We start from the raw sequence: 17,815 nt of genomic DNA on the forward strand, positions 1-17,815 counted from the left end.
GCTGTTTTAAATAAACAGTGCTCTTTATCTGTAAAAGGTACTGGTCTTTGAACAACTATTCATTTTACCTAAAGTATTTACATTTGCTAGAACAAATCAATACACCAGATACAGTAACCTGTAATATGAACAGACAGAACTAGACCAAATAGTGAAGTATTATCATTTACCCAGTGATATGCCAGTTGTTCATTAAGATACTACTTTGTGCAAGGAAAACACTCTTAAAATCTTAGTGGGTTTTAAATACAGCCTACATTCAGGAATGCATTATGCACGGAGTTAACATTACACAGCCTACGTCTGCTATGAACTCAAAGAAGCATGAGCAGTCTTTGCCATTTCAAAAAGCCAGTATCACTGCAAAAAGTGAAAATTAGTGGGTGCAATAACACATCAGGAAAGAAGTGACGTGGCAGAGTGGGTGCCACAAAGTAGTAACTAATTATTAACTTCTGGAAAGGTTAGCATGAATCCTCTTTAGGCCATAAGCTACAGCCAACATGAATAAAGAGACATTCTTTCTTAAGGAAACAAACTCTAAGCTGTGAGAATTAGAGAGTGCAGTTAAAAGGCACGATGCACAGAAACATTTACCCTTTCATCAAGAACGGCTGGCCTATCTAGGAAAGAACTGAGATGCTCTAGTAGAGTCTCTTGAACCGGATCTGTGGTTAAACAGAAGCCTTAGTCCACACAGTTAATCGTATAAACTGCACTTTCATGAATCTCATATGAAGGAAATTAAAGATACTTACACAGCCACCAGCAAGAATTTCTGCAGCCAGTGGAACAGATCCATCTTTACTCCGAAACTTATCTCTCACAAAATCATTAACCTTAAAAGACAAACATTTATGAAAGCTAATAAATTAAAAGGTCAGAGAAAACACTCATCAGCTGCAAATTCTGTGCAAATGAAAATGCAAATACATCCACTAAGCTACCAAACTACAAGATATCAAAAAATCAAAGTCTGAGATTTTATATCAAATATTCTAAAGCTATGTTTTTCTTAAAAAAATTTGCAGCATAATTCAAATACTTATTACTGAAAAAATGTATCATCATTAAGTAATTTTAAAAATCAGAAAATTATAAAATGGTATTTTAGAAGTGCTCACTATATTTAAAATTTAAATAAAATGTCAAATTAATATCAGAATGTTCAATACTAAGCTTTAACACAATGGCAATTCAAGTAGTAGCATTAAGCACCGTTCTTTTTTTTTAATGCATACTACCAGCTTTGGTGAATATTACCTTATCAGTGAATAAACAATATATTATGATTCGGTTATAATGAGAAATTCTTAAGTGCCTTACAAACACTCAAGAACTAACAAAATTACAGAAGTAAAACATTCAGAAAAAAAAAAAAAACAAAATACAAACAAGTTTCTTTCTTACCAACAATTCACTACATGCTCATATTACTTATCTCCTGCTGCACTAGAATCATACATACAGGAACCACGTGAAGATACAAAAACAAAAGCCCTCCAATAAGTAACTATTCTGACTTGTTAAGAAGTGAAACCAAAGGTTTCTACACTACTTACAAACAACCAGATGAGCTGAACAAGTTGAATGAGCTTTTTATATTTTGGAGTGAGTCCAAAAATAAGTTTTCAATAGGATTCTTAAAATGTACATGTACACTTCTGGATGAGACTTGTATGCCACTTGTACTGTTCACAAGTCAGATATTAACAGTTTCTAATTGTAATTTGATGCATTTTACAATGTGGAGAAATGTGAAAACAGTCCATTTACAAACTTACAGTAAGTTTTATGGCCTTCTCTGGTGCTACTCCTAATAGCTGTGGTAACAGACCTGTAACATGGAAATAGAGAATTCAAGGCATTGAGTAACTTGGTATTAAATAAACAAATCAACAAATATATGTAGAGACCAGCACCTAGAAACAGGCGATTTTTACAGCAATTTTGTGTTATTATATATAATGAGAGCACTTAAACATTCAATTTTGAGAACAAACTTTGTGCTACCACTTCAAGTGCTACTACTGTCTATATGTACTTGTTTCTTTTTCTTTTTAATTTATACTAGCTCATTTTATGCTTAAACACTAATACAGATTTGCCAAATATGTTTCAGCACTGTCCTAAACTAAAATCTGTTTTCTGTGTCTCCATACAAAAATCAAGAATTTCTAATTAATTTTGTGAGATACACAATGCATCCACTTCAAAAGTCAAAACCTCAGTATTTTTTTCTAGCAAAAAGAATGGCATTAGATGGAAGGACTGAAGGGGATAGGAATCAAAATATTGCAAAACATTCAAACATGTATGACTGCATTCTTGAGCTCTTTGCCCAGCTAAATCATCAGTTCTTAAAACAAAGGAAATTATATTGCTTTCTTCCCAGGTATGGAAGTTTTTATTTTATTTTGTTAGAAGTGATGTGCTACAGAAGTGGAAGTGTGAATTTCTGACTGCCAGCTTCACTTGTTTGTTGTGAATGGTCGATATTTTGTAAACACTTGAATGACACAGCCTAAAAATAGGCAAAGCTTACCAACAAAGCCTGAAGCTAGAATGGTATTGCAAGCATTCATCAGCATAATTAAATTAGGACCCCATTCAGAAATGTGAGAAAATCACCCCAGCTAGAGCTCCTGGTGCAGAGTCCTTTGTTTTGGCAGCTCAGGCAGCACCTTTGGGTACTTTCTACAAAGCCTGACATTTTCACCTCTCCATGGTTTTATTTTGCTGAAAAAAAACCCAATTAAGTTTCCACTTTTAAAAGTTAACCTGCTGAAAAGCATTTTCCCAAAGAGCTAAATGTCAGAACACCACAGAAAAATGTACATGCTCTTCCACCCTGCCACCATCCATCAGCTTTACTGGTTCCTACTGATGCTCTTAGTAAGGAATTGACACTGAAGAAAAGCACCATTTGGTTTGTGGTAGCAGGAGACCCAACCATATTTAGATACCGATGTTTTTATACAGCTGACGTACACATACATGCAACAGTCACCCAAGACAACTATGGTGCATTATGATCATATGACTGAATATTCAAATTAAAAAATATAGTAGCACTAAGTTCATATACAGTTGTGCAAAACCAAGAGATTCTGCAGAGTAAGTTAAATTTCAGAATCTGAGTTTCTTAAAAAGTTTTACTTGCACAGGTAATTTGAAACCAGACCTCAATGAAAAACCATTAAGCCACTCAGAATGATGTAGTTAAATATTACATTTTCTGCAGCACTATGAGGGAAACAGTAAAATGAACAGGACATTTTTCATTACAAAATTATCTTCGTAATTGCTATAATATTTACATCTTGCTATAGGACATGTTTGGCTTTATATAAACACTATGGCAAATTAATTTATATCTTTAGAGATTAAAAAAAAGTTCCATATACTTTAAAAGTACAATACCTAATCTTAAACCTAATCCAGTAAAATTAGAGCAGGTCTGATATAGCAGATATAATTTTAAACACAAAAGTCATTAATTTTAAAATCACATATACATATATTACTGAACCCCAGAATGACTTTCAAGTCATATTTTATCAAATAAATCACAGAAAAAGACATTCCATATATGAAAATTATAAAAGTAGTCCAGTTGGTTATCTGTATAAACCTCCAGTCTTAGAAACAACATTAGCAGGACAAATCAAATTCATTTTCACTGAACTGATCAAAGATGTCCTTTTAACCATTTTTCAGCTCCCAAAACTTTGCATTTGTAAAAGCACTTGTAAAGCCATAGGGAAAATGGGTTTATCTTGGCACAAGTTATCTTTTTTTTATCTGGTTCTTTCCTTTTGTACTCAAATCTGAATGGGACTGTTACGACTCAAAGCTCTCCATAAAACTTTGAGGTAGAGAAGTTTAATAAAATAGGCAGCATTTAAAGAAAACCCCAACACTAGAAAAACCCAGCTGAACAACCAAAGCCCAGAGCACTTTTCTCTTTTCCTGCCTCTACTTCACATGATTTTATAGTGTAAAAGTGCTCTTTAAGTTTAATTACATATAATGCTGTATATATCTACTGCAAGACAGCAGAGTATTGTATAAAAGGTAGCATGAATTTTTAGACTATGTTTTATAGCATCACCAGGTACCAGCTAGGCCTACTGTCTCCAGCATCTTAGGAAGGCAGAGGGACCCTTCATCTGAACTCATACCTATGCAATAAAGCTATCTCTAGTGGTACCTGTGCATTCTATAAGCTATGACCATCAAAATTAAATCTTCTTTTCTTTATTGTTTTGATGGGAGCCCTGAAACACTGTCGAACATTTTCTAAACATGATAAAGATGCCGGGTTCTGAAAGAAAGAAAGCACATCAAGGGCCCCATATGATAATGTCATGCTTCTGCTGGGGTTATCCTGACACGGTGGGAATTTCTCAGTGTTACTATGCATTAGCAGATCAGCAATATGACATAAACACAGATGGAGAACAGGCTTAGAAATGTCTGACAGTGCCTTAAAAATACATGCCTTTTATAACATCAGAGCATAGTATCTTGCACATAGGCAGCCTGCTAGTATAGTACATAGCAAACACATTATTCAATGCATTTTTTATATCCAAGGCTTTTTAGCAGGAATTACAACGTACCATTTCATATGTGACACACTGTCATAGTGGGACTCTCAGGGAAGGTGAAGGTGTGTGCAAGAGAGAGCACCAAGAGCTGCATTCAGTTTGTGACACTGTATGTGTTCTGAAAGCAGTCTAAATACACTGTGAATATGCACCCAACAGCTCAGCCAGCCCAGCTATACTGATGGCACTGAGAAAAAAAAAAAATCTTACTTGGCCAAAGTATTTTTTTAGATATCTAACAGGGATGCTTCACACTGTGTAATAGATGTGATTTTCCCTTCGTATTAGGAAAAAAAAAAAGTGACTGAAGGTTTTGTTACTCAGTCTATATAAAATAATTGAAACCATTAGGGCATCTTACAGGAACGCAGTAATGGAATACTGCTGAATTTAATGAATAAACTGGACAATTAATCACCACTTGCCATTCAAAAAACACTCCCTCAGACTGGATATGGGGTATTTCCTGAAAATTTTTTGTTTTGACAGAACTTGGGGTACAAGTAGGCTTGAAGTTCCAGTCTCTATAATTTGGAAGGAAAGTTTCTGCCACAGTCTTATTACATCATTAACATGGGAGTTCATCAGTAATAATGAAGCTGGATGATGATCAAATCATTAAAATCTAAATTAGGTGGCATTTGGAGTGACTGCAGGGCTAGAAGCACTATCAACAGAAATAAAACCAACAAACAAGCTCCTGAACAGTTCATGATCACAGATGACAGTGTCTTCAACAGCATTCCTGTCTTTTCCATCCTCTAGGCAAAGTGGCATTAACAGCATGGCTACCAAACATTTTCCTAAACTACATTTTATCTCTGGCACTTAAATTTCCCATGAAACTTCTATCAAGTATGGGTGAAACAATCTCTACTGGATGCACTGCTTACGTCTGTGAAGCATTCTGTGACTCATCTGGTGGACTTCTGATTAAAATTCTATTATGACATGAAGGTAACCTCATCAGTTGGAAGAGATCTTGACAAATCACAGCTTTCAAAATTTTCTTACATTTGCATATATAAAAATACCTGTGAGTTTCTAAATATACATTTCAGGTATAAATGTAGACACAACAGTAAATTACAGGTATATGAGATGAGCATTCTTTTCAGCCATGCTGAGAGACAGATGAAACATTATCTCAGATATGGACTTAAAAATATGCTAACAACACGGCATTCATATAATCCATATTATAAAGACTCTACAGAGGTTTATATCATGTTTGGTTTTGTTGTTTTTTTTTTTTAATCAAAGTGTCTTCTCAGTGGCAACATTGATTATACTTACAACCAAACTGACATCAAACCAAATTCAGTGATCTCTATATATCCACAAGATGGTGTAATTTATCCTTATCTGAGATGGTGGTTTAAAACATGGTTTCCAAGTTTGGAAAAAAAACAGTGATACAAAAAAGAAAAATCAGTTCACTTGGATGGAAATATAAGCCTTGTATTAAAAATATCATCCAAAATGGCTGAGTTCAGAGTGGTGCTTATAATTACTGCTTGCTTTCTTGAAGTCCATCATGAAAAAGAGACCACTGCTCTAAATGTTTCTAGTACAGTTTTTTAAAAGCTTTTCAGCTAAGGAGAAGTCTACCAATGATTACTCCCTCCTTCAAAACCACTCACATTGACTTAACCCTGAACAAATCACAGTTGAAGAAAGAATTGCAGTGACCAATGAGTAGCAAAAAGTAATGTACTCTGTAGTGTGTCCTACCTAGTGTAGGATTCAAGACTAGGAGGAGATGACTCTTGCTATACATTTACTGCATTACATTGGGTAATTACACTAACCTATAAAATGCTCCTTTCAAATTTCTTGTCCTCTCAAGCTTAACCGGAAACTTCATTCTGCACTCAGCTGCTAAACTTTCTTCAACATCATCTCCTTGGAAAGTAGGCAATGGTCCAAATTTACAAAACTGCACAGAGGGAGCTCCAGATTTTTAAGCAGTTTTCTCTATTTGTCTCTTTAAAAAGAGCTAAGTCAGGATGCTCTTTAAGGAGAGAATTTGTAGAAACGCAGGTCTCAATTTGCCTCTAAAATTATGGTGCTCTACTGTATAATCCAGAAATTAGATTATTGGCCTGGTCTTAGAAGTTCAGCTCCACCAAACTGAGATTTCACTATTCAGTATTCCTTAGAAAACTGAAAAGTAGTAAAGACGATGGGGGATGGAAGGACAAGCTATACCGATGAAGTTTCCCAACGTTTCCTAAACTTGGCAATGAAAAAAATTACTCCAAATTCAGGACAAACAAATGGAGTTAAGAAGAACATGCGTTTATGACATTTCTGAGGTTTTTTTGGTTTTGGGGTTTTTTTTTCCAGGTGAAAAAAACCACTGTCCTTCAGAATTTCAATAAGACAGAAGGAGGCAAGAGTGGAATTCTGCATATTTTTTCTTTCAGGATGGTGGAAGAAGCAGATGAAAATTTGCAAGGAATACATTTGGTTCTTTAGCTAGTAACTGGGACTTTTGAAAGACTTTGATTGCTACAAATCCTTACAAAATAGAGACCATGCCAGTACTCTTTATTAAATTATTATGTCTACTCCAAAAATTGTCTCAAACAGAGCCTTCCCCATCTCCAATTGTGCTGAAATAATTACAGAGTCTGTATTTTGCAGAAGAGCTACTTAGCCAACCTCGAGTAGCTTGGGTCATATGTTACAGTGTGCACACCTATCACACCACCTAGTTTTAATGATGTTTCCCACATTGTTTTATGAACTGTTACTATTTTTTAAGGTACACATAACTTTGCCAGTTCATAGCAATATGTTACCAAAATCCTCTGTTCCTCATTCCTTACTCAACTGCTTTTAACAAGTAATTTCTTTCATTACAATATTTCTATTTTCAAAAATGAAAAGAAGATTCTAAGCATGCTGGCTGAAAATGAAGTAATGCAAATTTCAAATTCTCCCCTATCAATATGGCAGAGGGGGATAGAAGATCTCAATAATTGTGACACCAGAAATATAATTTACTTTAACTCTGTGACAGAGAAGAACTGCAATCTCATGCTGAGGTTCTTGATTCTTTATGACTTCTTCGAGGTTACCTGAACTGACACCACTGATGCCACAACCAGGACAAGGATAAAACAAACAAAAAAAAAGCCACCATTTAACTGCAGGCACTTATCCAAGATAGCCAAAGTGAGGATGATTTACATCCTGAACAGAATCAATAGCTTTTGGCGCTTTCTCCATTGACAAAGGCAGTTTGGAACAGGTAACTTCTTAACTTGGTTACATATATAAAGCTAAGTGGGATGAAACCCAGCGAATCACTCTCCCTGACTCCACAGTGACAACCTAAGAAAAGGTATACATAAAACTTGATAAAGACGACTATTTCCAATGATAACTGAAGCAAACGCAATTGGTACACAGAGACCTTTTTGTCTCAAAAGAAATACAACAAAAAGTATTCCAAAGAACAAAAACCCACAGATGATCTAACTTCTTACCAAACAGGACAAAACACTCTTGGGACTAAGGACTGCTAAGGAAATGAAAATTTTACTAACAATATATACTCGCTGTAGGAAATTGCTAATGTTGCCCTATGGCAGATGAGGAGGGAAAGGACAGAGAGGTCCTACGGAAACGTTCTCATTACAGTGAAGTTTTAACTACTGAGAAGTTTGCAAATCTTTCCCCTGTAAGAGAGAAGAAGCAAAACTGAAGTCTGAGCTAAAAAGACTTAAAAATCCAGCCACAAAAAACTCTTAATAGCATCTTATCATTAGTATATAGCACCTTTTAAACTTACCTCGATAAAGCCCAAAGAAACCTTCATAACGTAGCACTTTCTTGAAGCAATCAAAGCTGTTTTTATACATAAGTTCTCCCACAAAAGAGCCTGTAGAACGCTGGTTTTGCATGCGAGTTTTTACTAAATCAATTGGGTAGACTGCAGTGGCTCCAACAGCTGCAAACAAAATTCAAGATATTAGAAAACATGGTTTTGCATTTGCACTGTTTGACTGCAAATGTCATCTTTCACATTTACATCTAGCCTATCAGTTGTATCTTTTTTCTTCATGATATATTCTGGATACATTAAACTACCACAGCTTTAACCAAATGCACTTTCCAGTCCTACCTCATTATTAATCTGATTTTCCTGAAATTTGTTTGGGGACAAATCAGATAGCAACGTCACCTGGAAACTCCAACGGCTCATAAATTCCAAAATTCTTGTAGACCAGATGATCCTTTCCCCTTCAATCTTACAGTCATCCCATCCCTTAGACACAGCTCCAAGGGAAAGTCTGAGAAGCCTTCCAAACTTAAATGAGAGGCAGAAGGGAAAGAAGGGCAAAAGAAAAGAAGAAGAAACCCAAACAGTGAAGATGAATATTCTTTTGCTCAGCCATGACTAACCTCCAGCAACTGAACCAAGGGCAAACCTGTACGCTGATTCTGCAATCTGGATGAGAACAGGTCGAGACACATCGCCTGAAGCTTTCTGTCAAGGCAGGATTTAAAACAAAAGGAAAGACAAGAAAAATAATCAGAACATCTCATTTCCCGAGAGAACATTTCATGATCAGACAGATGTAAGTATACGGATACTTGGAAAAAATCCCTCAATACACTAGAGATTTTGTTCTCAATTATTATTTCTTTTCTACTGAATTCTAAGTGTCATATAAGGCAGCCTCTTCAGATTGGAATAGCAAAGAAAATAGACTGATACTACAACAAAATTATACAACTCTAAAATCAGTGGTCTAAATGTGGTCTAAATGAGGGCTTACATATTGCCCCTTAAGTCATTAATTTTCTACAGCTAAAAGCAACTCCAGCTTGGAATTTCTTTCTACTGTCGCCAAAACCAGGTATACCTATTACTTCCCAGGCTACCAAAAGAAGTATGCAAGCATTGTTCACTCATACTAGCTAAAGGAAAATAAGGTTCCATGAAGCACCCCCACAATTTCATTTTGCTCACAGTCTATGAGTGCTAGATTCAACCCAATGAAAAATAAATTTCAAAAGTGCTCCAGATTTAAAATTGCTATCTAATGAAAGAAAATAATAAAGAAAACAAAATTTCTGCAGGGGCATTAAGTCTTCTATACTTACTATCACTTTTTGCAATATGTTATTTTTAGCATATTACAAGTAAAGGAACAAAATAAAAATATGGAAGGATTTTCCTGTGTTTATGTTTCAGTTTATTCCCATACAAGTGGAGTTATCCAGAAAACAGATTGAAGATATCAATGCAGCTGAAAATCTTTCCAGTCTCAGCATCAAGCAGCTGACATTAAAAAGGAATTGGGTGGAAAAAAATGAAAAGGCAGAACACATATACAGAAGAAATTGTAAGATTTAAGCAGGTTCATATGTCCTTGCCTCTTAGAACGTAAATCATGGTAGCAGAGACAGTGGCCCCAAAGCAAAAACTGAAGAAGCTGCTACTTTCATCACACATTTTTGGCTACCTTTTACTGCCACCTATTGTAACTTATGTTACTTGATATTCAGACCAATGCAAATACTTTTAACTCCTTTAGGAATCTTCTAGGAATAGATGGTGAGCTTTGGGAGCCAACTCATTTGAATTCATCCCAGCATCATCACCATTTAGTCACTGCTCAAACAAACAGCAAACCACCACCCCAGATACTGTCCTGGAGAGGTGGTGGGGGTGTTCACATGTAGGGGAGGCAGGAGAAGAAAAAAGAGAAGCAAAAGAGATGCATGTGTACACACACACATACACAGAGGCCTGGCTTACGGCCTGGCAGTCCTAAAAATGTAGCCTGGATCAACTCATTGTGGTCAAACTGGCGTCTCCGCACAGACCCAGAGCAGGAAAAAAGAAAACCAACAAAAACCCCTTAGTCTCACAAGACACAAAGTTAAGACTGCCTTAAAATAGAGATGGAAAGAAACAGAAAGGTTAGTCTTAAATCTATCTGTATAGAAACTTGTATCAATGAAAATACAAATATGATAAAATAGTATGAGAACTAAAAAATCAACAGGTCTGACATTTAAAGAGCACTCCTATTTCTTTTTGCCTCAAAACCAAAAAAAAGTCCATTTGCAGTTATACCATTGAAAGTAAATATCCTTTAGGTTTTGGACATGCAGAGAATATTAATACTTTTACTGAAACTGTGATGTTTCTATTCTAAAAGCTCTCCTATTTTGATATTCAGCAGAGCATAAAGCAAAGCAGAGAACACTGTGAAGCCAGGAACATGCATGTGTGTTCAGAACAAGGGCTGCCATTTCATAGGCTAAATGCTGAATTTCACCATCCATATTTGAAGTAGGAAGTCTCTTTTCCTCATTAAAAAGAACACAGGGCAATGGAATCACAAAACATAAACACCTTAATTAGGTACACATCTAATATTTACTGAATGGCTGGATGGCACTCCTGTATCTTTTATCTTTCCAAAGTAAATTACATTTGACCCATCCAAATACAGCCCAAGAGGAAGGGGGCATAGAGAAGAGGTGGAGTGAACATGATACAGGTTAAAAAATAAATTCTAACAACATGTTATTCCTCACAGTTATTACAGAACACAAGAAAAAAGCAACTTATATGACAACACAGGAAGAGGTTGGCTGTCTATTTGCCTAGCACTGGAAACAAACAATAGCATTGTACTGGCTTCTGTTCTTACCTGCCTCTGAGCCTCAGCCAGGTTGTAGGGCAACGTCCCTTCCTCCAGAGGAGCGATTCTTTCAATATCAGCTAACGTCATGCGCCTGAGGAAATTAATTCCCATTAGTGTTTGCTTAGAGGTTGGTTTTCAGATCACTAAAAGATATCTGCATGTGGCCACTAGGCTACACTCTCCTGTTCCCCAACACCACCTCCCACTCCAACAAAGAAGAGAAGAGAGAAGAAAGAAGAAAGAGAGGACAGATAATTCTCCACCTACCCCCGTGGCTCATAAAGATCTGCTAACTGAAACAAGATGTCAACTTCCATGGGTGTAACCTGACCAAATTTCTGGGCTGCCAAAACAAACTCCTCTGAAACAGAATAAAAATACAGAAAATAAAATGCAATCAAACCAGAAGAAATAATCCAGAGCACCCCAAATTTGCTCTATATTTTAGCATAAAGTAGAAGACACTGGTTGGGGCGGGGGTGAAAGGGAAGGTACCCAAAATAGAAGTGTTCCTGTCACTACATAAATGTGTGCTTTAAATGGTCTGTCCTTCATGCAAGTAAGTACAACTCTCTGGTCTTAAAGCTTAGTGCTACCAGCAGGATTTAGGATATTTGACATACGGTATCAATCAGCTGCAGGTCAGAGGGAAAAATATAAAATAAAAAGCAAACAAAGAAAAACCCCCAAAACAGGAGTCAAGAGATGTGGAACGTTTCATGCATAGTCCCAGTAGGCCGCATTAATGAAACTCTGGTGTTGCACAGGGAATTCTCTATAAAAGTGGTTAGATACAGCAGATAACATCTTGTTCCAAGCTTGTAGATCAGCTTACTGTGCCGCCAATACAAGTTTATGGAATTCTTCAACTACCCTTGAAGGTCACTTTAATAGGCCGCCAATTTGGCAGGGGTCCTAGGAAGTTTTTTAAACTTTTAAATATCTTTACATACTTTCCTCACCCTGCCCCCACCACCAGTTTACTACGACCTTTTTCTGATTGAAACAAAATGAAAAAGCTGGAGGGTGGACTCCGACAGGACTGTACAAAACTGAGTGGCAAACCAAGGAATGCTAACGAGGCAGGCTTTCCCCCCCAAATTGATTTAAAAGAATACAGATGAGGTCTTTCCCTCCATTCAAATGCCCAAGGAAACTTCCAGACTGCAAACATTTCTACCAACCCTTAGTGACTTCCACATCTTTTCTATTTCCAGCCAGAGTACTGTAGATCTTTCTAATGAGCTCCATGTTGTTAAGGAGAGAATTAAATCCATTAAAATAGGAAAAGCTGACCTGATGGGAAGTGGTACCTCCAGCAGCCTAGAGTACAGACAGTAAAAGAAGAAAAAAGAAAGGAGATTGTTACAAAACTAAAAAAAAACCCCTTGAAATAAAAGTTTTCGAACAATGTTATTTTACAAGAGTGACAGTAGCACAGGCTTGCTTTTTAAAAAAACCTGCAAAATAAAGAACTTTAAACTATGAAAGATTCTTATGTTACTGAAACTAATCATGACCAGAATATAAAACTCTCCCCACCCTACAAACCTAAACAAATACATATGCAGGATTATAACAACATAACCAGTAGTAATTTACAAAGTTCAAGTTTCAGTTGGAAATGTTTCATAAGTTGGCTTATATCTAGTAATGAGGAAATCTACTTCTACATGTAAAGCATATTACTATATAGAAAATTTCAACAAAATCAAAACATATTCTGTAAAAGGTCAACTGAAACCTTTAAATTCACAAGCATTTCAAGTCATGGAAAACCAGCAGTAAGCTCTCAGACTTGTATCAGGCAGTCAAACATAATGGGAACAATAAGGTTCGAACAGTCACTCATTTTCAAATGAGAACTGAGCCTAAACCTCTGTTTTAAAATAGTGTTGGATCTGCACACAGAAAAATTATTGGATCAATTCTCTATTTAAATTATAAGATCAATGATCAAGCAAATTTTTGAAAAAAATATGCATAAGCTTGCCAAAATTTAACTGACCTGGAGGGATAATCAAAAATCTTATCTGATGTTTTATGACAGAGCATATGACCCAGGAAGGCTGTTAACAGGACTGTGAGGGAACCATGGAAGAAAGTACCAGATCTCACTGTCAGTCCCTAAGCCTTCTGGCTATGCTTTTTGCTGCATGCATCTTCTAATATTCTGGTTAGAGTTTGGAGTTCTCATTACTTCACATATCCCCCTGAAACTTTCCCTTGCAAGTCAAAGCAGAACAGATCTTTAAGCAGATCTTTAAACCTGAATATGGCCAAGCTTTAGATTACTTCAAACGTTTTGCTGCTACAAGTTCCCAAAATTAGAAACTGTGGTCAAAACCAAATGTACCTCTTTCTTCAGTGAAATTGCAAAATTGAAGTATTTAATTCAGTTTATGCACTCCAAACTGTGACAAAATATACTCTGAATGTCCTTGGCTGATGTTCCAGTTCATACATTGTCCCAGGTACTTGGAAATTACACTCAGGAGTTTAGAATTTACATTACAAAGCAAGGTCTTTGAGGATGATGTCCTAAGTGGGATGTGATGGCATTCTGAAGTATTTGACACAGTCTACTATGATGGAATGGCTGGAAAAAGGCAAACTCTTCATCTGTAGACCATAACTAAGGTCCATCTACATGCTTTGTCTTTTGTCTCTGGAGACCAAGAACATTGAGGATATACATTCTGCTATCAGGGTTAATTTTCATGTGTGTCGATAATAACTGCTAGACTTCAAAACATGCATCCACAAGCTGGATTAGGTGTCATACAGCAGTCAAGGTACATAAAAAACGGAATCCCACAGCTGTATCCCAGGTCTGCCAGCTGGGATACCAGAACTACTCACAGCTACTAGACATTCTTCTACAAATGGTGTCAGCATGTGTGGCCGGATAGTGACCATAATGTCCCTGAAGTCCATAGCTGTGACTCTTCCAGACTGAGCATTGTCTCTCTGTACAAAAGCCTGTTTTGCATGTTCTAATTGTATCTCCTGCAAACATATGGGGGAAAAAAAAGTTACATTCAAAATCATCACCTTAACAGTTAAATTTAATGTAAGTAATGCAATCCTACAAGACTTCTCATTTCTAACAAAACACGACTACAGGTAATCTAATGTTAAGTGGCTATTGTATGTATATAGTATGTAAATTTCAGCCTTTTCTAGCAGGAGCATATATGGTCTCTATCACTGACCTCAATACCTAGGACAACATCATAATTTCTTTGCTGCCTGGACATTATGTCATGCAATTCATTTAACTGAGAAATGGAGAACCCATACCAACACAACAGTGCAAATAATCTCCCACTCATGAACATTAAAGTGTTCCATGATGTGCATTATCCAGTTTATTGCACGTATCACAGCAGGTCAAAATACTTTCTGTAAAAGCACTCACTACTCCTTGAATGAGGACAATGAAATCATCAGAGATTTCCATGTAGACACCTACTAATCTGGAATGGATTCCCTCAAAAAGCATCCTCATTTAAAACATAAAGTTATTTGTCTACAAAAGACACCAGCAGTTTAATTTAGAACTCCTTGTTATCATGACTGATTAAAGATCAGTTCTCAGTATTTCAGCAGTAGTAACAGGCATAAACATTATCTGATACAACCACCCGATAATCTCATTTTGTGATTCAAATATACTATCAAGAGAAAAAAGGAGAAAAAAAGGTATATAATCTCTCAGAGCTGAAAGTCCTACTGTGACCTTCACCCTTTCTTCTTAAATTACTGTTAAGACTACTTTCCTTTTTTTTTATTTAAAAGGAACAATCCTGCACAGATGTAACTTGTTATTACATACGAATTTTTTTTCAGTTCTACAGGTTTGTAAAAAAAAGAAATACCTTTGCTGATGTAATCAGACTTCCCAACCTGTATTTTTTAGCTGAATGAAGGAACACAAATCACTGCCGTGTCTTCCCTTTAAATTTCAAGGATTATAAAAACTTCTTCATTGGAAATACAGTGCTTATTTTGAATACATATTCATAGTCAGTTACTCAGAAAATGGAATCACAGCAAAACTATGTCAGCAATACTACGCAAGTCTTGCAGTGGATCATGACACTATCCAACTATTTCCATTGTATTTGAAAATATGTGCCTTAAAATACATATTAATCCAAGACTCAAGCTAGTCAAGAGTCACCATCATGATGTATTCTCAGTAAATATGATCTCCTGTAAGCTGATATTTGTCTCACATCAGCATTCAAGGAAATAAAGAGTGAAGGGCAAAAGGCAAATTCAGATGGAGTAGGATCAGACCTGCCAGAGGCCTGCAGATGCCATTCCTCCCTCCCTTCTATTCACTCAGTTCACGTGGCCACTCAAACCATGCTTGTCTTTTTATTTCAGCCTTCTGACTTTGCCAATTTTGGTCCTAATTTCTAATTGCAACACTGTACCCTGACGTGAAAGGTATGATGAAAATATTCTAATATATTAGGCAGAGGGAGGAAAGGGCTGGGGGGAAAAGACTGGTCAATGTTTCACTCCCAGAACTAATCTGAAATTTGTTCTTTTGATGGGAAACGCTCCTGGGGGTTATAATTTGAAGTGGTACAATTTCAGTTCGGACACGTTTTCTTTACATTACAGACCCCCATGTTGAGGTGTTACAATTCAGCAATAATACTCACTCTGGCTGGATGCAGCCATGCAAGTTCCTACTTCACTCCAACTGAGACTATAATTTCAACAGAAATTTGGAAGGAAGCAATTTTGGAAGGTTTATGGTGAGATGAGCACAAAAACACAAAAAGACTTAGTCAGCTTGAGGCAGGCAACTACTTGGGAGGCAGAGAGCTCTGCAGAGGAGTTTGGTATAATAATGCTTATATCCTAAATACTCATCACTTAGCAGGTAGAAATGTGGGAACAACTGAATAAAAATGTTTGTCATTAAATGGAAGCACTACCAGAGAAAAAATAAATTGTATTTAGCAGAAGGATTACATGGGAAACTGTGAATATTGCTTTCTTCTCCTTCCCTCACTCAATTTGTTTTAACCACTGAAACTGCTGGCAGTATGTCATTGGCAGAATCCAGCAGTAAAATGCAGTAAAAAAACCTGGACACCGCCGGCAGAAGTCCAATCTGTTCCCATCTGTGTACACCCATCAGTGAGTCTGGAGGTATTGTACCATGTCTTAGCCACAGAACGAAGTGATGTCTTAGTGATGTCTTAGCCACAGAACGAAGTGATGTCTTAGTGATGTCTTAGCCACAGAACGAAGCAGGGCTCGTGCTCCAGAGAGGTGCATCAAAATGCGTGTTTCTTGTCATCATCCAGCTAACTGCAAAAAGGCTGCTACTACTACAGCTGAGAACAAGCCAAAACACCCTATCCTGTCCTTGCTAACATGATTCTTTCCAATTTTCTTGGTAAACTGGAACCCACTAGAGAGAATTATCCCACTTGGTTAAACACATTGTCAAGGTCTTGGCGCTGCCATTTACCCATCTTTTTGTCAGACAGAAAAGAGCCATTTAGCTGTAGACAAACAGCAAGACAAAACTGTGAATGGGATGGTGTCAGTCTTCTGAAACTCCCTATTCATACCTCCTCCTTAGTTCAGAAACTAAGTTCCAGTGCAAAATGGTTACGAATACTGCACATAGACAAGAGAAGACTGACCTCAGGAAGGGAGAGACTTTTTAGGCTACAGTTACTTTGAGCAGAGCTACACATTTTCCAGTTACACCAAGAAGAAAGAAGCACAGGGATCTTCAGCCACATGACATTCTCAAACCATGACCATGGATGGCAGCAGTATGGCACACAAGAACACGCAGACAATCATATGGTAACAAACCATCTCAAATCTAAATTTCAGACAAACCTACAAAGTCTGTTACAAACAAACCAGACATACGTCACTTTTCTAATCACTGCACCATGCATATCAATGCAATAAACTCCTTAAAGTGTTTACCTCGAAAGAAAGGCTATACATTCCCTCAGCCTCCATGCCTGAAAGCTGAGACAACTCACAGCATAACTGTTTCAAAAGGAGTTTCAAAATTGCTACTAGCAATTTATCAGGAAATTCTTTATGAGATGTTTGTAACATCACCTTTGTTGTGTATATGCAGCTAATATAAAAAATACCACCTTAAAAATAAACTGAAAAACAATAAAGCAAAGCTGTAGTCTTCAGAGATGCTGACTTGCAGTAATTTTATTGTTGCACCTATTTCAGTCCCATATTGTTTACCTAGACAGACTAAGGTTTAAAGAAATACAATTCTCATTACTTTGCAATACAAATTACACTTCCTAAAGAACCTTCTCCAACTAGACTTTCTGTAAACTTAGATATACATAGAAAACAAGCATCTTCCTTGATGCTAGAAGTCCAGAATTCCCCCAGGCAGAATAAGACTCTGTGAAAAATTAATTTGTACAGCATGGCAGGCATGCTGGCACCAGAATTCTAATGAAATTATTTCCTATCTAGAGCTTTTAACTCAGCTTTCACTTA

At 36.7% G+C, this 17,815-nt stretch overlaps 1 protein-coding gene across 2 annotated transcripts in view; it reads right to left on the minus strand.

The window, feature by feature from the left end:
• The window catches only part of LOC138106370 (electrogenic aspartate/glutamate antiporter SLC25A13, mitochondrial), a 103,187-nt gene that overhangs the window by 28,328 nt on the left and 57,044 nt on the right, over positions 1 to 17,815 (minus strand). For both annotated transcript variants that reach the window (XM_069006880.1, XM_069006879.1), the window contains 8 exons: positions 14,153 to 14,299; positions 12,475 to 12,613; positions 11,558 to 11,651; positions 11,297 to 11,381; positions 9,030 to 9,114; positions 8,416 to 8,574; positions 1,785 to 1,837; positions 759 to 839 (listed from right to left, as the gene is read on the minus strand). In XM_069006880.1, coding sequence (XP_068862981.1) covers positions 759 to 839; positions 1,785 to 1,837; positions 8,416 to 8,574; positions 9,030 to 9,114; positions 11,297 to 11,381; positions 11,558 to 11,651; positions 12,475 to 12,613; positions 14,153 to 14,299 — 843 coding nt within the window. The remainder of the gene's footprint in view (positions 1 to 758; positions 840 to 1,784; positions 1,838 to 8,415; positions 8,575 to 9,029; positions 9,115 to 11,296; positions 11,382 to 11,557; positions 11,652 to 12,474; positions 12,614 to 14,152; positions 14,300 to 17,815) is intronic.

The sequence above is a fragment of the Aphelocoma coerulescens genome, chromosome 2 (genome assembly GCF_041296385.1).
Source record: "Aphelocoma coerulescens isolate FSJ_1873_10779 chromosome 2, UR_Acoe_1.0, whole genome shotgun sequence".
In the NCBI taxonomy this organism is placed as follows: domain Eukaryota; kingdom Metazoa; phylum Chordata; class Aves; order Passeriformes; family Corvidae; genus Aphelocoma; species Aphelocoma coerulescens.